General features: G+C 42.0%; 1 protein-coding gene across 1 annotated transcript in view; it reads left to right on the top strand.

The window, feature by feature from the left end:
* The window catches only part of CERS3 (ceramide synthase 3), a 324,747-nt gene that overhangs the window by 175,366 nt on the left and 124,271 nt on the right, over nucleotides 1-25,110 (top strand). Inside the window, exon 4 of the mRNA XM_053717603.1 lies at nucleotides 3,935-3,992. Coding sequence (XP_053573578.1) covers nucleotides 3,935-3,992 — 58 coding nt within the window. The remainder of the gene's footprint in view (nucleotides 1-3,934; nucleotides 3,993-25,110) is intronic.

The raw sequence follows: 25,110 nt of genomic DNA, 5'->3' as shown, positions 1-25,110 counted from the left end.
CGTCAGAACTTCAAGGTTCCTTGCTACGGGTACAGATCCAGGGATCCCAAGGCGACTCTAGTGGATGCACTAGTAGCGCCTTGGACCTTCAACCTAGCTTATGTGTTTCCACTGTTTCCTCTCATTCCCAGGCTGGTAGCCAGGATCAAACAGGAGAGGGCCTCGGTGATCTTGATAGCTCCTGCGTGGCCACGCAGGACTTGGTATGCAGACCTGGTGAATGTCATCGGTTCCACCATGGAAGCTACCTTTGAGACAGGACCTTCTTGTTCAGGGTCCATTCGAACATCCAAATCTGGTCTCCCTCTAGCTGACGGCTTGGAGATTGAACGCTTGATTCTATCAAAGCGTGGGTTTTCAGATTCCGTGATAGATACTCTGGTTCAAGCCAGAAAACCGGTAACTAGAAAGATTTACCATAAAATATGGAAAAGATATATCTGCTGGTGTGAATCCAAAGGATTCCCATGGAATAAGATAAAGATTCCTAGGATTCTTTCCTTTCTACAAGAAGGTTTGGATAAAGGATTATCTGCGAGTTCTCTAAAGGGACAGATTTCTGCTTTATCTGTCCTACTACACAAACGACTGGCAGTTGTGCCAGATGTTCAAGCATTTGTTCAGGCTTTGGTTAGGATCAAGCCTGTTTACAGACCTTTGACTCCTCCCTGGAGTTTAAATTTAGTTCTTTCAGTTCTTCAAGGGGTTCCGTTTGAACCTCTACATTCCATAGATATTAAGTTGTTATCTTGGAAAGTTTTGTTTTTGGTTGCTATTTCTTCTGCTAGAAGAGTTTGAGTTATCTGCTCTACAATGTACTCCACCCTATCTGGTGTTCCATTCAGATAAGGTTGTTTTGCGTACTAAGCCTGGTTTTCTACCAAAGGTTGTTTCCAACAAAAATATTAATCAGGAGATAGTTGTACCTTCTTTGTGTCCGAATCCAATTTCAAAGAAGGAACGTTTGCTACACAATTTAGATGTAGTCCGTGCTCTAAAATTCTACTTAGAAGCTACAAAAGAGTTCAGACAAACTTCTTCTCTGTTTGTCGTCTATTCTGGTAAAAGGAGAGGTCAAAAAAGCAACTTCTACCTCTCTTTCCTTTTGGCTTAAAAGCATCATCCGATTGGCTTATGAGACTGCCGGACGGCAGCCTCCTGAAAGAATCACAGCTCACTCCACTAGGGCTGTAGCTTCCACATGGGCCTTCAAGAACGAGGCTTCTGTTGATCAGATATGTAAGGCAGCGACTTGGTCTTCACTGCACACTTTTGCAAAATTTTACAAATTTGATACTTTTGCTTCTTCGGAGGCTATTTTTGGGAGAGAGGTTTTGCAAGCCGTTGTGCCTTCCGTTTAGGTAACCTGATTTGCTCCCTCCCTTCATCCGTGTCCTAAAGCTTTGGTATTGGTTCCCACAAGTAAGGATGACGCCGTGGACCGGACACACCAATGTTGGAGAAAACAGAATTTATGCTTACCTGATAAATTACTTTCTCCAACGGTGTGTCCGGTCCACGGCCCGCCCTGGTTTTTTAATCAGGTCCGATGAATTATTTTCTCTAACTACAGTAACCACGACACCCTATGGTTTCTCCTATTTTTTCCTCCTGTCCGTCGGTCGAATGACTGGGGTGGGCGGAGCCTAGGAGGGACTATATGGCCAGCTTTGCTGGGACTCTGTGCCATTTCCTGTTGGGGAAGAGATATTCCCACAAGTAAGGATGACGCCGTGGACCGGACACACCGTTGGAGAAAGTAATTTATCAGGTAAGCATAAATTCTGTTTTTTATCAGGTTTATACTGTTAGGTAAGGTCGGGCAGACTTGCTGGGCCTATGGCTCTTATCTGCCGTCAATATCTAGGTAAGCATAATATAAGTTTTTGCCTCTCTGAAGTGGACTGTGTGGAGATTGACGCTTAGTCTTATCCAAGAGAGGGGTTTCTGAGAGGTTATTGTTCTCTCCTTCAAGCGAGTAAGCAGATTCCTCGTCATCTGTCCTAAGATGTTGAGGACCTCCTGTGAAGAGCGTGGTTCGTCCTGGCATACTATCAGGTCTGCCAGGATTCTTTCCTTCCTCCAGGATGGTCTGGAGAAGGGTCTCTTAGCTAGTTCCTTGTTGGGGACAGTTTTAGCCCTGTCTGTTTTACTACACAGGAGGCTCGCTGAGCTTCCGGATGTACAGTTTTTGTTTAAGCTCTGTCTACGATCAGGCCGGTGTGGCGATCTGATGCTCCTCCTTTTAGCTTAAATCTTGTTCTCAAGGTCTTGCATCAAGCTACTTTTGAACCTATGCACGAGGTTGACATTACGTTGTTATATTGGAAGATTCCTTCCATCTAATATTGCTTCTGCGTGCAGAAGTCTCTGAGAATGCGGCCTTGCAGTGCGACCCTCCTTATCTGGTGTTCCACGTTAATAAGGCCGTTCTACGAACCTAGTTAGGATTTCCTCCTAAGGTCGTGTTAAATAGCAACTTCAATCAAGTTTTTGTGGTTCCTTTCTTATGTCCTATTCCTCCTTCCTCGAAGGAAAGTTTACTACATATTATGGATCGTATCTTGAAGTTCTATCTTCAGGCTACATAGGAATAGACATATTTTTTTTCTCTCTGTTTTTTATCTATCTGGGAAGCGTAAGGGTCAAAAGCACCTTCGACTTCATTATCTTTTAGTTATGGAGCAACGTCTGCTTGGCATCTATGACAGCGGGACATACGCCTCCTCAACGGCTCATTCTACGAGAGCAGTGACGTCCTCTTGGGTCTTCTAAAATTAGGTCTCTAAGGAGCAGATTAGTAGGGCGGCTGCCTCGCCCTCCTTGCATTCTTTTTCCTAAATTTTTAAATATTTTTTGCTTCTGTTGAAGCGGCCTTCGGGACAAAGTGTTTTTCAGGCTGTGGTGCCCTCAGATGGGGGCCGCCTCTCCTTTTTGCCCTCCCGTTAGCATACAGTGTCCTCTGGAGCTTGGGTATAATTTCCCACAAGTAAGGAATGCAGCTGCGGACTCTCCCTGTATTAAGAAGGAAAACATAAATTATGCTTACCAGATAATTTCCTTTCCTTCTGTACAGGGAGAGTCCACAGATCCCACCTGTGTTCTCCGAAGGGCGGCCCTATATTTTAACTTGTTCTTCTGGCACCTTTTTCACCCTGATATTTCTCCTACTGTTCCTTGTTCCCTTGGCAGAATGACTGGGGGATGGGGGAAGTGGGGGAGGTATTTAAGCCTTTGGCTGGGGTGTCTTTGCCTCCTCCTGGTGGCCAGGTTCAGTATTTCCCACAAGTAAGGAATGCAGTTGTGGACTCTCCCTGTACAGAAGGAAAGGAAATTATCTGGTAAGCATAATTTATGTTTTTGTATTTATCATGTGTATTTTATTAAGACAAATAAGGGTTAATCTAGTAACTCGATACCAATGACCCATGTTTACTATATAAGTATGAATGCACATTACAACCAATGACATTCTGAAATTGTATATATAAATAAGCCTCTGACACTAGGCCAGTATCTATGATTACGGGCTCCTGCCCGGGGTCGCATTCATTTACTGTTTTTGTTATTCTTTGTATCATGCTGTTTTTTCATTTTTTTTTTATTTTGTTTCAATAAATGTGGATTGTGCTAGTCTGGGTCTAGCTATAACTTAATTGTGCTCAATATGCCTCACATACAGTATTAGATGAGCATGAATCCGCAATAGCTTTTGTTAGAAGCAGTTTTACCTATAAGTATGTCACAGAAATGTTTTGATTCAAATCTGGAATACACTGATGAGCATTTAAGCTTTAATTCAAATATATCTTTAACAGTCCCCCAAAAAGCATTGCTATCACAGTTGGTGTCAGTCTTGGCTCAATGGACCTCATGGTTTTTATATGAAGTATATTTTAGCTTATATTGTGTTTTTGTTTATTTTTTATTTCAGCTGGCGATTCACCTTTTATCTTGGTGCTTTGGTTGGAGGAATTGCAGTGCTGTATGATGTAAGTACAGTATCTGGTCTTCATTTTGCTGTTGTTTCTTGTGGCATATCCAAAATTATTTTTTAGTGATAAGGATGGTAAAAGTATTATACACAGGGAGAAGTATTGTCTAAAAATACTTCTGATGTCTGTTTATTAACTAAGGTGGGGGGAGCTATTCGTTATTTTAAAACATATCTTAATTATGTAAAGATATTTAATGTTAAATATAAAAGTAGAGGAGTGGTGTTGTACATTAGTAAGTCATATATCACCTAGTGTTAAATGCTGAACAAACAGAGGAAATGTATATTAACTTCACAAGGTATGCAAATAGAAATTAAATCATAATTAAACATTTCACATAGGCAGGTGGCAAACAGAAGATAGTATTTTGAATTAAGTTAATGTAGGCAGATAACAAAGTGGTAGATATACCTCATAATCTGAATTAGACAAATTATTATTTCTGCTCTTGTGGAACCCTCTCAGACCAGTAGCATTGCTAAAATGAGAGAAATTGACACAGAATACAAGCCCCTCTATTACAGAAGAAATAATAAATGCATAATTACACCATTCAAGTTAACATGCATAAGAAATAAGAGTAAAATTACCACAATGTGCAGGTTCTCAGTTCACTTACAGCCAGTATAACGAAAATCTGCAACAGGTATTTTTCCTTGCAACTACATTTCTATGACAGAATCACAATAAAATCTATCTTCTCATTTAATGACATAACTAAAAAAGGGTGTTCTTTATGGTTGGTACAGTGGCTAGCCTGGTAAAAGGCTTCTTACCATATCCAAATAAAGCATATCAGTGTCAGTTACTACCTAGTAAATCTAAACCTCACCCCCCCCCCATGCAGTAAATAATTACCATTGCCCCTTCCTGCAATTAACCAACACCAATTAGTTTGCTCACAACCAAGACCCACAACAGAACTCAGCCCCCCTACGCAACTCTCAAGCACAAACCTTTCAAACACCAGAGCCTTTCTACATGGCCTTATTCCAATACAAACTCCCCAACTTCAAAAAAACTGCCTACACAGCACAAACACCCTAACACGAAAGTACATAAGGTACCTTTCTTTCATATAGGTGGTGAGAGTCTCTATATCCCAGGTGTGGAGAACTGGGAAGCGGATTTTCTAAGTCTTCAGACTTTTCATCTGGGGGAGTGGGAACTCCATCCGGAGGTGTTTGCACAATTGATTCAGCAATGGGGCACACCAGAATTGGATCTGATGGCGTCTAGTCAGAACACCAAACTTTCTTTTTACGGGTCCAGGTCAAGGGATCCTCAAGCAGTACTGATAGATGCTCTAGCAGTACCCTGGTCGGTCAACGTGGCTTATGTGTTTCCACCATTTCCTCTCCTTCCTCGTTTGATTGCCAGAATCAAACAGGAGAGAGCTTCGGTGATTTTGATAGCACCTGCGTGGCCACGCAGGACTTGGTATGCAGACCTGGTGGACACGTCATCTCTTCCCCCATGGACTCTGCCATTGAGATAGGACCTTCTGATTCAAGGTCCGTTCCAGCATCCAAATCTACTTTCTCTGCGGCTGACTACTTGGAGATTGAACGCTTGATTTTATCTAAGCAGGGTTTCTCTGAGTCGGTCATAGATACCTTGATTCAGGCTCGAAAGCCTGTCACTAGGAAAATTTATCATAAGATATGGTGTAAATATCTTTATTGGTGCGAATCCAAAGGCTACTCATGGAGTAAGATCAGTATTCCTAGGATTTTGTCCTTTCTCCAAGAAGGATTGGAGAAGGGGCTATCTGCTAGTTCCTTAAAGGGACAGATATCTGCTTTATCAATTCTACTGCACAAGCGTCTGGCAGATATTCCAGACGTTCAGTCGTTCTGTCAGGCTTTAGTTAGAATCAAGCCTGTGTTTAAACCTGTTGCTCCGCCATGGAGTTTGAATTTAGTCCTTAAAGTTCTTCAAGGGGTTCCGTTTGAACCTATGCATTCCATAGATATTAAGCTTCTATCTTGGAAAGTACTGTTTTTAGTTGCTATCTCTTCGGCTCGAAGAGTTTCTGAACTATCTGCATTGCAATGCGACTCGCCTTATCTTGTCTTCCATGCTGATAAGGTGGTTTTGCGTACCAAACCTGGATTCCTTCCTAAGGTTGTTACTAATAGGAATATCAATCAGGAAATGGTTGTTCCTTCTCTGTGTCCTAATCCTTCCTCTAAGAAGCAGCGTCTGTTGCACAACTTGAACGTGGTTCATGCTTTGAAGTTTTACTTGCAAGCAACCAAAGATTTCCGTCAAACATCTTCTTTGTTGTCTATTCTGGAAAACGTAGAGGTCAAAAAGCTACGGCTACCTCTTTCTTGTTGGCTGAAAAGCATCATCCGCTTGGCATACGAGACTGCTGGACAGCAGCCTCCTGAAAGGATTACAGCTCACTCTACTAGAGCGGTGGCTTTCACATGGGCTTTTAAAAATGATGCTTCTGTTGAACAGATTTGTAAGGCTGCGACTTGGTCTTCGCTTTCATACCTTTTCCAAATTTTACAAATTTGATACTTTTGCTTCTTCTGAGGCTATTTTAGGGAGAAAAGTTCTTCAAGCAGTGGTGCCTTCTGTTTAACCATCTGTCTTGTCCCTCCCGTTCATCCGTGTCCTGTAGCTTTGGTATTGTATCCCACAAGTAAAGGATGAATCCGTGGACTCGTTGTACCTTATAGAAGAAAAGTAAATTTATGCTTACCTGATAAATTAATTTCTTCTATGGTACGACGAGTCCACGGCCCGCCCTGTCATTTTAAGACAGATTATATTTTTTGATTTTAAACTTCAGTCACCTCTGCACCTTTTAGTTTCTCCTTTTTCTTCCTGTACCTTCGGTCGAATGACTGGGGGGTGGAGCTAAGGGAGGAGCTATATAAACAGCTCTGCTGTGGTGCTCTTTGCCACTTCCTGTTAGCTGGAGGATAATATCCCACAAGTAAAGGATGAATCCGTGGACTCGTCGTGCCATAGAAGATATTAATTTATCAGGTAAGCATAAATTTAGTTTTTTTGCCACATGACTTTTTCCTTGTATGAATATTGCAGTATTTCCTATTTTGTACTGCTGTAGTACTAATATTTATTGCTGTGCAATAATGTTTTTTTATGTGTGAGTGAATACTAAAGTATTTTTCATCTTTATTATCCTATTATTTATAGCCATCAATTATTATCCCTGTGAGTGAACACTACAGTATGTTTTAAATTACACTGTGGTACTGAAGTTACTTATCGCTGTGCACTAGTCTACATGTCAGTAGATACCATGGTATTTCCAAATCTTGTTTCCTATTTCTTATTGCCATACAATGTTTTACTTTGAGTGTATACCGCAGTATTTTTATATTGCTCTGCGGTACGTCTATTAGTTATTGCTGTGCAATAGTTTGACTAGTTCATATAGTTTTGCCATATTTTGTATCCTGTTTATTACATACAATAAAATCCTTGTAAGTGAATACTACATTATTTTGTATATTGTACTGCTGTACTGCTATTTTTTTACTGCTGTGCAGTAGTTTCTTTTTGTGTGGATAGATACTATAGTATTTTATGTATCTTGTATCCTATTCTTATTGCCATACAATATTTTCTTGTGAGCAAAAGTCTTGAGTGTGTAATTTTAAGCGGCCTTTTGGCTTGTTTCCATTTGCAGGGGAGTATGCGGTTCTTTTTATTATTGGGTTTGCCAGACTCCTGCTACACACGTGGGGATAACTTTAATGTCTAGCAAGATGGAGGTTAAGTTTGATTCCAGTTACGTCATCTTACATCGACCTGTTCTATTGTATACTTCAATGTTCTGTCTAAAGTTAGTGGAGATCTCTATCTGAGGATGTTTTTCGTTTTCAATTTCAGATGGAACAATTTTTTTCTATTACTAAGTATCGTTTTGAGATTTCAGGCTTATAGCCAGTTCTTCGTATTCTCAATATTATAAGGTCTACTTATTTATTTAGTGTGTTGGAAGTGGCATTTATTTCCAACTCTGGTGGTTTGTTCTACTAGGTAGCCTGTTTCCTTGACTCCTGAAATAGGAGTTTACTTTCTTCTGTGAAGGGAGATTCACATAGTTTATCTGCAGTTTTATCCAGTAAGTCGCTGAACCTTCTTCTACCTATGTATGTTTAACTCATATTTGTATGTTCAGGTCCAGTTTTCGGGTGTTGGTAGAGGGCTGTTTAGGACTTTTTCAGAAATTATAGCTTCCAGCTCTCCTTTGTCCAGATATTCTTCTCATTATTTTTCTTCTGGGGTTGAGTTCTGGAAATTGATTCTTCTGAGTATTTAACTATGTTCTGGAGAAATTCTGTAATGCTGAGGATGTTGTGATAGTTTATACTTTCTAGGATCATTTCTGTGTTACGTCTGATCCTCTCTTTTATCTTTGTTATGGGTTGAGGTTACGTCATCCTCCGCAAATGTGGTTCTTACCCTGGCAGTTCACTGATTGTTGGATACATTTTTCCTGTTCTGAGGGTGCTCGAGCAGATATTTACAATGATATTCCTTGTTCAAGCTTGTCTTCGGATTATTGGACTGCTCAGCCAGTAGAGCTTCTGAGGGTCCAGTGTTAATGTCCCTTTTGGGCATGAGATTTTGCCTCTTTTTCAGTCTCTAACTTTGTTGGTTTGGAGATTGGTCTTTTCTCTATGTTGTTGTATTTGCCTCTGGAAATATTTTTTTTTTCAGGCTAGTTTGCCCTTTTCTATGTAGATTTGCAGTAAGGAATGGAAATGTGTATTTATTCAGATATATACTTCTGGGCTATGCATGGTATTCTCAACTTCTTCCATTCCAAAAGATGTGTTAGTAAAGGTTTTATCACCCAACATTCTTGGTTTCAATTTGGCTGTTTCATCTTTATGGCATTTGATTTTTGCATGTCCTAAAATATTTTGGGGCATTTGTTCAGGTCGCTTTCTTAAATTGTCTTCCTTTTGTTCTATGCATGTACTAGATCACTGTTTTTCAAACCTGTCCTCAGGCCTCCCCAACAGTCCAGGTTTTTTGGATTACCTTGGATGAGAGCTGGTAAAATAACCATGTTTACTAATAAGCTGATTGTTTAACCTTTGCTCTAGTTCAGATATTCTAAAAATGTGGCCTGTTAGGGAGGCCTGAGGACAGGTTTGAAAACCAGTGTACTAGATATTCTTGATATTCTAGTTATGTTCTTTATTCTGGGGTCACAGAATGAGGTTTTAGTAGTAAAGGTTGCAAAGTCTGCATCTTGGTTTCATATTGCAAAAAAAAATAAAATAAAATGTGCTCTGGATTCCAGCACATACAAGAATTACTCCTAAATTAGCCTATCTAATTATGTGTGGAGAAATTGCATTCCCTACGGAATAATAGTCTGGTAGCCCCTCACCCCTCTCAATTACATAGTATATCAGGCCTTCTAAATTTCTCACCCTTTTATTTTGGAGGAGGCGTACATCAGTTTGGTGAGAGATCTTTATGCTTCTGACTCTCTGATGCTCCCTTCAATTCATGATCATTTTAATTTGCCTAAGAAAAATAATTTTAAACGTTTCATATTATGGTGACTCCTCCAATTGTGGGACTTCCCAAAATCTTCTCTTTGATCTCCCACTTTGTGAGAAGATCAGTGGAGGGCAGGATCCCAACTACACAAGCCCCTCACAATCTAAAACAAATGCTTACTGAATTTCTCATCAATTTGTAAAATCAAATACCAAATGGGATAAAGACCTAAGAGCAAATTCAGATCCAAGAGATTGGGATGGAGGTTTTCACCACACCAGCCCTGCAATTCATTGCGCTAAATTAGTAGAGATGTATATCAAAATTCTCTATCTGTGACATTGTGCACCAGCTAAACTACAAAAAAGCAAGAATTCCCCATACATTGACCAAACATAGACCTCTGGGAGGGGTGGGAGCTCAAACTATTACCGGGCAGCAAGACTTGCACAAATAGCACTGATCCATGAAACTGAGGAGGAGATCAGATGGGCCACTTTAGAATCTGACATGGGGGATTTCACCAACAAGTGGGATTTATTATGGACTCACCATGCTTAAAGGCCCTCAACAGAAATCTAAATACACCATAATAAATCTGACGATAACACAATGGACCACACTGACTAAAACCTTAAAATTACTTCTTCACCATACACAAAACCTCCCCCTAAACTATCTCTGTCCTTTCCTACCACTAACAGTTTAAGGGAAATGGGAGAACAAAGGGATTTACAGAGTTGCAAATGTAGTAGAACAGGGGGGAAATAATGACATTTGTACAACTAAGAGATAAACTAGACCCAACAGGCTTACATTTGGTGCTTGTACCTGCAATTAAACTCAGCTTTTAAAGAATTTGTCTGACACCAAACTAGAAACCCCAAACACTCTGGAGATAATTTATAGTTCGAAAACTAGACCCAAAAAAAAACTATTACCAAATGTATATATCGCAATTCAAGCTGTGAATGATAGTGATAAATCAAACCTGCTAGACAGATGGGAAAGAGACTTAAGAATAGAATATGACACCAAAATATGGAAGGATATTTTTTTCTCAATCACATTGAGGATTACTCAGTGCTGACATGAGGGAAAACACGATTAAAACAACATTCAGATGATATCTTGCACCAATTATTACTTCCCACACTAAAACCCACAACTCAACGCTTTGCTACAGAGGCTGTGGATTAGAAGGTACATATCTCCACATGTGGTGGGAATGCCAAGATATAACCAGGATCTGGAATAGATTGTCAAATTTCTTAGGCAGAATATTATATGAGCCGATACTATTGACTGCACCACAGACATTACTGCATGAAAGGATCCCTAAATATAATACCTATATTAATCAATTCTTAAGTATCACCTGTACAGCTACAAGAATATGCATTGCAAGATGCTGGAAAGAAAGAGCCCCCACATGGGAGGAAATACTGGGTAGAATAACATTAATCTATAAAATGTCAGAACAAGTAGCTTGGCTACAAAACTCCACAGACAACTTTCAAAAGACATGGTTTTCTCCAACATTGGTGTGTCCGGTCCACGGCGTCATCCTTACTTGTGGGAATATCTCTTCCCCAACAGGAAATGGCAAAGAGTCCCAGTAAAGCTGGCCATATAGTCCCTCCTAGGCTCCGTCCACCCCAGTCATTCTCTTTGCCGTTGCACAGGCAACATCTCCACGGAGATGGTTAAGTTTGTGGTGTTTAGTTGTAGTTTTTTATTCTACTATCAAGAGTTTGTTATTTTAAAATAGTGCTGGTATGTACTATTTACTCTGAAACAGAAAAGGATGAATAATCTGTTTGTGAGAGGAAGATGATTTTAGCAGACAGTAACTAAAATCGATTGCTGTTTCCACATGGGACTGTTGAGATGAAGTAACTTCAGTTGGGGGAAACAGTTAGCAGACTTTTCTGCTTAAGGTATGACTAGCATACAAAGAGAGAAGCGCTCTACCAGGAACGAACAACAGCTCAGTGGCTTGTTCTATGGCGATTTACCACCCGGAAGCAGCCTCTTTTAGACCAGTGTGCTTTTCACAGAAGAAAACTTTCCTGAAGTATATCAGTCTGATCCTGCCAAGTAAGGTCAGTCCAGCCCCGAAATACCAGGCAATTCTCCTCTGAACAAGGAACATGACAACCCCAGACGATCGTTTCGGCCTCCTATGGGCCTCGTCAGTGAGGTGCAGCCACATTCCTCTAAGCACACTGGGCAAGGAGTCCACGTCTGGTTTCCCCCATCACCCATAGGGAGACTTCCCCAGGGTCATAATAATTTGCATACAAAGAGAGAAGCGCTCTACCAGGAACGAACAACAGCTCAGTGGCTTGTTCTATGGCGATTTACCACCCGGAAGCAGCCTCTTTTAGACCAGTGTGCTTTTCACAGAAGAAAACTTTCCTGAAGTATATCAGTCTGATCCTGCCAAGTAAGGTCAGTCCAGCCCCGAAATACCAGGCAATTCTCCTCTGAACAAGGAACATGACAACCCCAGACGATCGTTTCGGCCTCCTATGGGCCTCGTCAGTGAGGTGCAGCCACATTCCTCTAAGCACACTGGGCAAGGAGTCCACGTCTGGTTTCCCCCATCACCCATAGGGAGACTTCCCCAGGGTCATAATAATTTGCATACAAAGAGAGAAGCGCTCTACCAGGAACGAACAACAGCTCAGTGGCTAGCCATATTTCTAACAAGACTGTGTAATGCTGGAAGGCTGTCATTTCCCCTCATGGGGACCGGTAAGCCATTTTCTTAGTCTCAAACAGAATAAAGGGCTTAATATGGGCTATAAAACTGGTAGACACTTTTATGGGCTAAATTGATTACTTTATTTGGACATTTTATACATGTTTATGCTGATAATTCACACTTATAAACTTGGGGAACGTTTTTTAACGTCAGGCACTATGTTAGACACCTTTTTTTTTTATCTGTCTTACTACACAAACGACTGGCAGCCATGCCAGATGTTCAAGCATTTGTTCAGGCTCTGGTTAGGATCAAGCCTGTTTACAGACCTTTGACTCCTCCCTGGAGTTTAAATTTAGTTCTTTCAGTTCTTCAAGGGGTTCCGTTTGAACCTCTACATTCCATAGATATTAAGTTGTTATCTTGGAAAGTTTTGTTTTTGGTTGCTATTTCTTCTGCTAGAAGAGTTTCAGAGTTATCTGCTCTGCAGTGTGCTCCGCCCTATCTGGTGTTCCATGCAGATAAGGTGGTTTTGCGTACTAAGCCTGGTGTTCTTCCAAAGGTTGTTTCTAACAAAAATATTAACCAGGAGATAGTTGTACCTTCTTTGTGTCCGAATCCAGTTTCAAAGAAGGAACGTTTGTTACACAATTTGGACGTAGTCCGTGCTCTAAAATTCTATTTAGAAGCTACAAAAGATTTCAGACAAACATCTTCTCTGTTTGTCGTCTATTCTGGTAAGAGGAGAGGTCAAAAAGCGACTTCTACCTATTTTTCCTTTTGGCTTAAAAGCATCATCCGATTGGCTTACGAGACTGCCGGACGGCAGCCTCCTGAAAGAATCACAGCTCACTCCACTAGGGCTGTGGCTTCCACATGGGCCTTCAAGAACGAGGCTTCTGTTGATCAGATATGTAAGGCAGCGACTTGGTCTTCACTGCACACTTTTGCCAAATTTTACAAATTTGATACTTTTGCTTCTTCGGAGGCTATTTTTGGGAGAAAGGTTTTGCAAGCCGTGGTGCCTTCCGTTTAGGTAACCTGATTTGCTCCCTCCCTTCATCCGTGTCCTAAAGCTTTGGTATTGGTTCCCACAAGTAAGGATGACGCCGTGGACCGGACACACCAATGTTGGAGAAAACAGAATTTATGCTTACCTGATAAATTACTTTCTCCAACGGTGTGTCCGGTCCACGGCCCGCCCTGGTTTTTTAATCAGGTCTGATGAATTATTTTCTCTAACTACAGTCACCACGGTACCATATGGTTTCTCCTATATTTTTCCTCCTGTCCATCGGTCGAATGACTGGGGTGGGCGGAGCCTAGGAGGGACTTTATGGCCAGCTTTGCTGGGACTCTTTGCCATTTCCTGTTGGGGAAGAGATATTCCCACAAGTAAGGATGACGCCGTGGACCGGACACACCGTTGGAGAAAGTAATTTATCAGGTAAGCATAAATTCTGTTTTATTGGATGCTACATGATAACAATTGACACAATGTAATATTATAAAGCCCTAAATGAAGAAACTTTCCCACCCCCTTAATGAAACTTTCAATATAGCAGACAACATATGATTGTTGTACATAAAGATAACCATGAGACTTTGGCAAACATATACCCCCTGTTGAGATAACCTGATCATCCGGCGAGACAATGTCCTCCACCCCCCCTCTCTTTTGCTTTCTCTTCTCTCCTTCTCTTAGTTCTTTTTCTCCTCTCTTTACTTTTATTAAATTTGTGTTGACATACATCACGTTCTAGACAATGTCTACAATCATACTATTTATTTTGCTATTATAAGAATTGGAGCTAGATATAACTGATAACCTCTCTCTCTCTCTCCAAGATAAAGAGGTAAGAATGCAATTTTAGCAAAAAAACTTCTACTGGCAATGACTTTGTATTATACTTGGAAATGACTTAAATGTGTTGTATTCTATTCACCAGTTATTGTAAAATGACACACTTATAACTTAATAAAAATAATATAAATATTAAAAACAATTTGAGGTCACATATATACTTCCATTACTTTGTTATACTATTGATGTAAGTTATTTTAATTCTGATGCCTCAATTTTTTTTCATTGTGGGTCCAGAGGCAATTAGTTTATTATGCAGCGTTTTAGGTTGAACTTGGTTGAATCCTGGATATATATATATATATATATATATAATATATTGGGACTTTTGGCATTGGACACCTATATCCTTGAGGCATTATCTAGTCATAGATTTCCTTGTTAGCATAGAAACATTTTTCTTTTCTTTGTGTAATGTAATTCTTTTGTTTGACTATTAGATTTTCTTCATAAATGGAAAGAGTCCACACTTAATTCTTTACTTTTGGGAAATAAGAACCTGGCCACCAGGAGGTGGCACAAAGACACCCCAGCCAAAGGCTTAAATACTCCTCCCACTTCCCTCATCCCCAGTCATTCTTTGCCTTTCATCCCAGGAGGTTGGCAGAGAAGAGTCAGAAGTTTGTTTTCGTCTCTTATGGAGGGTAGTACTCTTCGACATGGGACGGGAGTTTTAAGTAATCCTGTCAGTCTCTCAGTAAGGGCTTGGATGAAAGTTAAGAGTCCGGAGATGCAGGAAGAGTCTTTCTGCGAAACCATCCCAACTTATTTTAACAACTCCACAAGCAATCAGCGTTGTCTAACTTTGCTTCGCTGCCTGCTTCTCTCAAGTCCATGGCGGAGGCGAGGCTACTATCCGTCACACTTGAAGGGCCGTGTTCCTGTTCCACGGCGTAGATTCCGGTAAGATTGTTTCATTTTACTTCATGATTGTACTGTAACTCATTTGTTCCTACAAACTCACATGATACAGGGTCTCAGTGGGACTCCTTTAGTATCTTGGAATCAAGGGTTAATATCTCCTGAGGGGGATTATTGAACATGGTTTTTTTAATCATGTTTATGTGATTCAATCTGCTTATGTGTAGTGTTAACTGGGCTCGTGGCTTTTGGAACATAACAGCCTTTCGAAGTGACGCGACCTTACGGTCGGGCACGCTTTTTTTGGACTGTGCGTTTCATCTTGTGACCGGGGGTGTTTACGTTCTGGTCTCCCATTTATTTCATGTAATTGGCAAGAGTTCATGAGCTAGTGACGTATGGGATATACAATCCTACCAGGAGGGGCATTAAAAATGCCTATAAATACACCCCTCACCACACCCACAATTCAGTTTTACAAACTTTGCCTCCTATGGAGGTGGTGAAGCAAGTTTGTGCTAAGATTTCTACGTTGATATGCGCTTCTCAGCATTTTGAAGCCTGATTCCTCTCAGAGTACAGCGTTTGTCAGAGGGATGTGAAGGGAGTATCACCCATTGATTCTATGGTTTTCCTCACGGGAAATCTTTTCAAAGGTTCTATGTTATCGGTCATAGAGTTCAATCATGTTTATGTGATTCAATCTTTTTATGGGTAGTGTTAACTGGGCTCATAGCTTTTTGGAATATAGCAGCCTTTTGAAGTGACGTGACGGTTCACCTTGTGACCGGGCGTGTTTATGTTCTGGTCTCCCATTTCCGCATTCATGACTGTGTGGCGACAGAGAATTCTAGTCCGCTAGTGTCTGATTTATAGGAGGTGGTGAGTACCCCAGCCATTGTGGGTGTCAGGTGCCGTTTAAATTGTTTTATATTTAGTCCATTTTTTTGGTATCCTTTAACCAGTTATGGAGGATTCTGATGTTGAGATTGTTCAACTTTCTGATTCAGATTCTTCGTCCTGTGACAAATGCGAATTGGCCCCATTGACTCAGGTCAGTCAGTTATGTTCTTTAGGCCGTTTTAGAGCACCTTGTTCCTCGGGCTCGGGGATTCGAGGGACTGCTGAGCCATCCACCCTGGGGGGCCATGTCCTCCGGGAGGCGAGTTTCCTACTACTACACATGCGGGTAACCCAAGTTATGTTTTTTCCTCCTCGGAGGGTGGATTGTTCCCCCCAGAGGTTGTGGCACATTTTCGCTTTTACATTCTTTTGGCACTTGCGCATCTACAAAGTCCAGATGTTTCTTTGCAATTGTGTTCATGCCCAATTGCCCCAGGTCTCTCAGCCACCGGAGGGCATGTGCAGTTCCCTGCGGGTGTAACTGTCCCTGAGTATGGTGCCTTTCGTTATAGGCGGGCTCGCCTTTGTGTTTTACTCAGACACGTTTTTGAGCTGTTTGGGAACCCTATCCTTCTCGATTATGGGACTCATCAGTCTCCTCCTTCGAATGGCTCACCTCGTTAGACATGGGGGAGATAAAATAATCTCCTTTAAGTCTTGTTATTGATATCCTTCCCAGTTTTGTTGGAAGAACAGGGTTTCCGTTAGGCTGGTCCTGCGGATCTTTCTGTTCTTCTTGGGCGTTAACCCTTGGGTTGCCTGTTATTGTTTCCTGCAGGAACTTAAAAATCTCTGGGATCGATATTCGCTTTTTGCTTCTGAGGAAGTTGTTCGGGACACGTTAGTCCCATGTTTGTCTGTTTCTCTTGTTAAGTGTATCCAGTCCACGGATCATCCATTACTTGTGGGATATTCTCCTTCCCAACAGGAAGTTGCAAGAGGATCACCCACAGCAGAGCTGCTATATAGCTCCTCCCCTCACTGCCATATCCAGTCATTCTCTTGCAACTCTCAACTAAGATGGAGGTCGTAAGAGGACTGTGGCGTAAATATCTTTATTGGTGTGAATCCACGAGTTACTCATGGAGTAAGGTTAGGATTCCTAGGATATTGTCCTTTCTCCAAGAGGGTTTGGACAAAGGCTTATCAGCTAGTTCTTTAAAAGGACAGATCTCTGCTCTGTCCTTTTGCACAAGCGTCTGGCAGAAGTTCCAGACGTCCAGGCATTTTGTCAGGCTTTGGTTAGGATTAAGCCTGTGTTTAAAACTGTTGCTCCCCCGTGGAGCTTAAACTTGGTTCTTAAAGTTCTTCAGGGAGTTCCGTTTGAACCCCTTCATTCCATTGATATTAAACTTTTATCTTGGAAAGTTCTGTTTTTGATGGCTATTTCCTCGGCTCGAAGAGTCCCTGAGTTATCTGCCTTACATTGTGATTCTCCTTATCTGATTTTTCATTCAGACAAGGTAGTTCTGCGTACCAAACCTGGGTTTTTACCTAAGGTGGTTTCTAACAGGAATATCAATCAAGAGATTGTTGTTCCATCATTGTGTCCTAATCCTTCTTCAAAGAAGGAACGTCTTTTGCATAATCTGGACGTAGTCCGTGCCTTGCAGTTTTACTTACAGGCTACTAAAGATTTTCGTCAAACATCTGCCCTGTTTGTCGTTTACTCTGGACAGAGGAGAGGTCAAAAAGCTTCGACAACCTCTCTCTCCTTTTGGCTTCGGAGCATAATACGCTTAGCCTATGAGACTGCTGGACAGCAGCCCCCTGAAAGGATTACAGCTCATTCTACTAGAGCTGTGGCTTCCACCTGGGCCTTTAAAAATTAGGCCTCTGTTGAACAGATTTGCAAGGCTGCGACTTGGTCTTCGCTTCACACCTTTTCAAAATTTTACAAATTTGACACTTTTGCTTCTTCGGAGGCTGTTTTTGGGAGAAAGGTTCTACAGGCAGTGGTTCCTTCCGTTTAAGTTCCTGCCTTGTCCCTCCCATCATCCGTGTACTTTAGCTTTGGTATTGGTATCCCACAAGTAATGGATGATCCGTAGACTGGATACACTTAACAAGAGAAAACATAATTTATGCTTACCTGATAAATTTATTTCTCTTGAAGTGTATCCAATCCACGGCCGCCCTGTCCTTTTAAGGCAGGTCTAAATTTTAATTAAACTACAGTCACCACTGCACCCTATGGTTTTTCCTTTCTCGTCTTGTTTCGGTCGAATGACTGGATATGGCAGTGAGGGGAGGAGCTATATAGCAGCTCTGCTGTGGGTGATCCTCTTGCAACTTCCTGTTGGGAAGGAGAATATCCCACAAGCAATGGATGATCCGTGGACTGGATACACTTCAAGAGAAATAAATTTATCAGGTAAGCATAAATTATGTTTTTTCTTCCTCCCTTGTTGAGGGTGAATTTAGCCAGCTTGGCAGTTATGACCCTGGTTGCAGGCTGGTCCTGCTTGGGTTCAGATCTTCTGTCTCGCGGCTTATTCAGACACGTGGTGCCTATTATACCTTGCTGGTCAGGTTGGGGTGCCAAGTGCTATTAACGTTATTTATGTTTCCTGTTATTTGTTTTACAAGTTTCAGCTTAGCCCTCTCAAGAGGACTTGCGGGTCTGTGCGGCTCTCGGGATCCTAGTGGTTTTCCACTCTTATGGTTCAGGTATTACCATCCAGGTGGCATCCAAACCCATATTTCTTCTGTTAAGTGTGATCAGTCCACGGGTCATCATTACTTCTGGGATATTACTCCTCCCCAACAGGAAGTGCAAGAGGATTCACCCAGCAGAGCTGCATATAGCTCCTCCCCTCTACGTCACTCCCAGTCATTCTCTTGCACCCAACGACTAGATAGGATGTGTGAGAGGACTATGGTGATTATACTTAGTTTTATATCTTCAATCAAAAGTTTGTTATTTTAAAATAGCACCGGAGTGTGTTATTACCTCTCTGGCAGAGTTTGAAGAAGAATCTACCAGAGTTTTGCTATGATTTTAGCCGGAGTAGTTAAGATCATATTGCTGTTCTCGGCCATCTGAGGAGTGAGGTAAACTTCAGATCAGGGGACAGCGGGCAGATGAATCTGCATAGAGGTATGTAGCAGTTTTTATTTTCTGACAATGGAATTGATGAGAAAATCCTGCCATACCGATATAATGTCATGTATGTATACTTTACACTTCAGTATTCTGGGGAATGGTACTTCACTAGAATTACACTGTAAGAAATACATAAAGCTGTTTAATAACTAGAGATTATGTTTAACGTTTTTGCTGGAATGTAAAATCGTTTTCATTTGCTGAGGTACTGTGTGAATAAATGTTTGGGCACTATTTTTCCACTTGGCAGTTGCTTAATCTGTTTTTCTGACAGTTTCTGTTCTCCCTCACTGCTGTGTGTGAGGGGGAGGGGCCGTTTTTTGGCGCTTTTTCTATGCATCAAATATTTCAGTCAGCAACTCATTGTATTCCCTGCATGATCCGGTTCATCTCTACAGAGCTCAGGGGTCTTCAAAACTTATTTTGAGGGAGGTAATTTCTCTCAGCAGAGCTGTGAGAATTATAGTTTGACTGAGATAAAAAACGTTTATTCTGTAATTTGTTTCCTGCTTTCAGAATTTGTTATCTTTGCTAATGGGATTAAACCTTTGCTAAAGTTGTGTTGTTTACAAGGATTGAGGCTATAACTGTTTCAATTTATTAATTTTCAACTGTCATAGATCTTCTGTGCTTCTTAAAGGCACAGTACGTTTTAATATTATTCTAATTGAATTGTATTTCCTAGTTGCAAGTTTATTTGCTAGTGTGTTAAACATGTCTGATTCAGAGGATGATACCTGTGTCATTTGTTGCAATGCCAAAGTGGAGCCCAATAGAAATTTATGTACTAACTGTATTGATGCTACTTTAAATAAAAGTCAATCTGTACAAATTGAACAAATTTCACCAAACAACGAGGGGAGAGTTATGCCGACTAACTCGCCTCACGTGTCAGTACCTACATCTCCCGCTCAGAGGGAGGTGCGTGATATTGTAGCGCCGAGTACATCTGGGCGGCCATTACAAATCACATTACAGGATATGGCTACTGTTATGACTGAGGTTTTGGCTAAATTACCAGAACTAAGAGGTAAGCGTGATCACTCTGGGGTGAGAACAGAGTGCGCTGATAATATTAGGGCCATGTCAGACACTGCGTCACAGGTGGCAGAACATGAGGACGGAGAACTTCATTCTGTGGGTGACGGTTCTGATCCAAACAGACTGGATTCAGATATTTCAAATTTTAAATTTAAACTGGAAAACCTCCGTGTATTACTAGGGGAGGTGTTAGCGGCTCTGAATGATTGTAACACAGTTGCAATACCAGAGAAAATGTGTAGGTTGGATAAATATTTTGCGGTACCGACGAGTACTGAGGTTTTTCCTATACCTAAGAGACTTACTGAAATTGTTACTAAGGAGTGGGATAGACCCGGTGTGCCGTTCTCACCCCCTCCGATATTTAGAAAAATGTTTCCAATAGACGCCACCACAAGGGACTTATGGCAAACGGTCCCTAAGGTGGAGGGAGCAGTTTCTACCTTAGCTAAGCGTACCACTATCCCGGTGGAGGATAGCTGTGCTTTTTCAGATCCAATGGATAAAAAGTTAGAGGGTTACCTTAAGAAAATGTTTGTTCAACAAGGTTTTATATTGCAACCCCTTGCATGCATTGCGCCGATCACGGCTGCAGCGGCATTCTGGATTGAGTCTCTGGAAGAGAACATTGGTTCAGCTACTCTGGACGACATTACGGACAGGCTTAGAGTCCTTAAACTAGCTAATTCATTCATTTCGGAGGCCGTAGTACATCTTACTAAACTTACGGCGAAGAATTCAGGATTCGCCATTCAGGCACGCAGGGCGCTGTGGCTAAAATCCTGGTCAGCTGATGTTACTTCTAAGTCTAAATTGCTTAATATACCTTTCAAAGGGCAGACCTTATTCGGGCCCGGGTTGAAAGAGATTATCGCTGACATTACTGGAGGTAAAGGCCATGCCCTGCCTCAGGACAAAGCCAAAGCCAAGACTAGACAGTCTAATTTTCGTTCCTTTCGTAATTTCAAAGCAGGAGCAGCATCAACTTCCTCTGCACCAAAACAGGAAGGAGCTGTTGCTCGCTACAGACAAGGCTGGAAACCTAACCAGTCCTGGAACAAGGGCAAGCAGACTAGGAAACCTGCTGCTGCCCCTAAAACAGCATGAATTGAGGGCCCCCGATCCGGGATCGGATCTAGTGGGGGGCAGAATTTCTCTCTTCGCCCAGGCTTGGGCAAGAGATGTTCAGGATCCCTGGGCGCTAGAGATAATATCTCAGGGATACCTTCTGGACTTCAAATACTCTCCTCCAAGAGAGAGATTTCATCTGTCAAGATTGTCAACAATCCAGACAAAGAAAGAGGCGTTTCTACGCTGCGTACAAGAGCTCTTGTTAATGGGAGTAATCCATCCAGTTCCACGATCGGAACAGGGACAGGGGTTTTACTCAAATCTGTTTGTGGTTCCCAAAAAAGAGGGAACTTTCAGACCAATCCTGGACTTAAAGATCCTAAACAAATTCCTAAGAGTTCCATCGTTCAAGATGGAGACTATTCGGACAATTTTACCTATGATCCAAGAGGGTCAATACATGACCACTGTAGATTTAAAAGATGCTTACCTTCACATACCGATTCACAAAGATCATTATCGGTACCTAAGGTTTGCCTTCCTAGACAGGCATTACCAGTTTGTGGCTCTTCCATTCGGATTGGCTACAGCTCCAAGAATCTTCACAAAGGTTCTGGGTGCTCTTCTGGCGGTACTAAGACCGCGGGGAATCTCGGTAGCTCCATACCTAGACGACATTCTGATACAAGCTTCAAGCTTTCAAACTGCCAAGTCTCATACAGAGTTAGTGCTGGCATTTCTAAGGTCACATGGATGGAAGGTGAACGAAAAGAAAAGTTCACTCGTTCCACTCACAAGAGTTCCCTTCCTGGGGACTCTTATAGATTCTGTAGAAATGAAGATTTACCTGACAGAGGACAGGCTAACAAGACTTCAAAGTGCTTGCCGCACCCTTCATTCCATTCAACACAGACCACTGCAACTGTGCATGCTAAGTCAGTGGAATGGGGATTACTCAGACTTATCCCCTTCTCTGAATCTGGATCAAGAGACCAGAAATTCTCTTCTATGGTGGCTTTCTCGGCCACATCTGTCCAGGGGGATGCCATTCAGCAGACCAGACTGGACAATTGTAACAACAGACGCCAGCCTTCTAGGTTGGGGTGCCGTCTGGAATTCTCTGAAGGCTCAGGGACAATGGAGTCAGGAGGAGAGTCTCCTGCCAATAAACATTCTGGAATTGAGAGCAGTTCTCAATGCCCTCCTGGCTTGGCCCCAGTTGACAACATCACGACTGTAGCTTACATCAACCATCAGGGAGGGACAAGAAGCTCCCTAGCTATGATGGAAGTATCAAAGATAATTTGCTGGGCAGAGTCTCACTCTTGCCACCTGTCAGCAATCCACATCCCGGGAGTGGAGAACTGGGAGGCGGATTTCTTAAGTCGTCAGACTTTTCATCCGGGGGAGTGGGAACTTCATCCGGAGGTCTTTGCCCAAATACTTCGACGTTGGGGCAAACCAGAGATAGATCTCATGGCGTCTCGACAGAACGCCAAGCTTCCTCGTTACGGGTCCAGATCCAGGGATCCAGGAGCAGTCCTGATAGATGCTCTGACAGCACCTTGGGACTTCAGGATGGCTTACGTGTTTCCACCCTTCCCGTTGCTTCCTCGATTGATTGCCAGAATCAAACAAGAGAGAGCATCAGTGATTCTAATAGCACCTGCGTGGCCACGCAGGACTTGGTATGCAGACCTGGTGGACATGTCATCCTGTCCACCTTGGTCTCTACCTCTGAAACAGGACCTTCTGATACAGGGTCCCTTCAAACATCAAAATCTAACTTCTCTGAAGCTGACTGCTTGGAAATTGAACGCTTGATTTTATCAAGACGTGGATTTTCTGAGTCAGTTATTGATACCTTAATACAGGCTAGGAAACCTGTTACCAGAAAGATTTACCATAAGATATTGCGTAAATACCTATATTGGTGTGAATCCAAAGGTTACTCTTGGAGTAAGGTTAGGATTCCTAGGATATTGTCTTTTCTACAAGAAGGTTTAGAAAAGGGTTTATCTGCTAGTTCATTAAAGGGACAGATCTCAGCTCTGTCCATTCTGTTACACAAACGTCTGTCAGAAGTTCCTGACGTCCAGGCTTTTTGTCAGGCTTTGGCCAGAATTAAGCCTGTGTTTAAAACTGTTGCTCCACCATGGAGTTTAAACCTTGTTCTTAATGTTTTACAGGGCGTTCCGTTTGAACCCCTTCATTCCATTGATATAAAGTTGTTATCTTGGAAAGTTCTATTTTTAATGGCTATTTCCTCGGCTCGAAGAGTCTCTGAATTATCAGCCTTACATTGTGATTCTCCTTATTTGATTTTTCATTCGGATAAGGTAGTCCTGCGTACTAAACCTGGGTTCTTACCTAAGGTAGTTACTAACAGGAATATCAATCAAGAGATTGTTGTTCCTTCTTTATGCCCAAATCCTTCTTCAAAGAAGGAACGTCTACTGCACAACCTGGATGTAGTCCGTGCTCTAAAATTTTACTTACAGGCAACTAAGGAATTTCGACAAACGTCTTCTCTGTTTGTCATTTACTCTGGGCAGAGGAGAGGTCAAAAAGCTTCCGCTACCTCTCTTTCTTTTTGGCTTCGTAGCATAATTCGTTTAGCTTATGAGACTGCTGGACAGCAGCCTCCTGAAAGAATTACAGCTCATTCTACTAGAGCTGTGGCTTCCACTTGGGCCTTCAAGAATGAGGCCTCTGTTGAACAGATTTGCAAGGCTGCAACTTGGTCTTCGCTTCATACTTTTTCCAAATTTTACAAATTTGACACTTTTGCTTCATCGGAGGCTATTTTTGGGAGAAAGGTTCTTCAGGCAGTGGTTCCTTCTGTATAAAGAGCCTGCCTATCCCCCCCGTCATCCGTGTACTTTTGCTTTGGTATTGGTATCCCAGAAGTAATGATGACCCGTGGACTGATCACACTTAACAGAAGAAAACATAATTTATGCTTACCTGATAAATTCCTTTCTTCTGTAGTGTGATCAGTCCACGGCCCGCCCTGTTTTTAAGGCAGGTAAATATTTTTTAATTTATACTCCAGTCACCACTTCACCCTTGGCTTTTCCTTTCTCGTTGGTCCTTGGTCGAATGACTGGGAGTGACGTAGAGGGGAGGAGCTATATGCAGCTCTGCTGGGTGAATCCTCTTGCACTTCCTGTTGGGGAGGAGTAATATCCCAGAAGTAATGATGACCCGTGGACTGATCACACTACAGAAGAAAGGAATTTATCAGGTAAGCATAAATTATGTTTTTACTGTCCTCTGTCTTCGAATCTGAGGTGATGTGGAGGCTTGATGTTGCTCTGTTCGGGTGACTTGTCCTCGCTGTTTCCCTTGTGTCTGGAGTTTGTGGCTAGCTGGACAGCTAGCTCAGCATTCTAATGCTCTGAAGCTACTCTGTACTGTAGCAAACCGAGGGTTGCTAGTTCGATCCCCGGCAAGGTCTCCTCAGCTTTTCCTCCTTTCGAAGTTGATAAAAATGAGCAGCGCTTTTTGTCCCTCACGGGGATTAGCCGCACTTTTCAAGCACAATCATGTTACTGAAGCTTGGACGCCTGTTAGCTCTAGTGTCCTTTTATGGCCCTGGCTCTTGGAGTGTTGGGCTCCTGCAAAGGGGTGGTCTCTTCCCTTTGGGTCAGGACAAGGGCTTCTTGCTCTTGTTATCCGGGTTATTCTGGATTTTTTCCCTGGGAGGTCTGTTTTTTTTATATCAGACGAGGGATTTATGTACCTGGAAGATTGTTTAATCTAAACATTTTTGGGGGCCTGGGCTTCTTGTCCTGATCTTTCGGTTGTCAAGGGTTTTACTCTGCGTTTTTCTCTTTGTGGATCCCGCTGTGGGATGTTACCGGACCTTATGATCCTAGGACTGGCCTGGGGGTTCCAGTTTCCGGGGGAATTGGGCTTAGCCCTTGTTCTGGCTGTTCTGTTTTACAACTTGGCCAGATTTATTAAAACGGTTTTAATGGGTAGCGCTATAACAGCTTAGAGAAGGGGCATTTAATAGTACCTGTTGTACTCGGTATATAGAATT

Source organism: Bombina bombina, chromosome 6, assembly GCF_027579735.1.
Source record: "Bombina bombina isolate aBomBom1 chromosome 6, aBomBom1.pri, whole genome shotgun sequence".
Classification (NCBI taxonomy): Eukaryota; Metazoa; Chordata; class Amphibia; order Anura; family Bombinatoridae; genus Bombina; species Bombina bombina.
The sequence above is the reverse complement of the archived record's forward strand: the minus strand, read 5'-3'. Positions and strand labels throughout refer to the sequence as shown.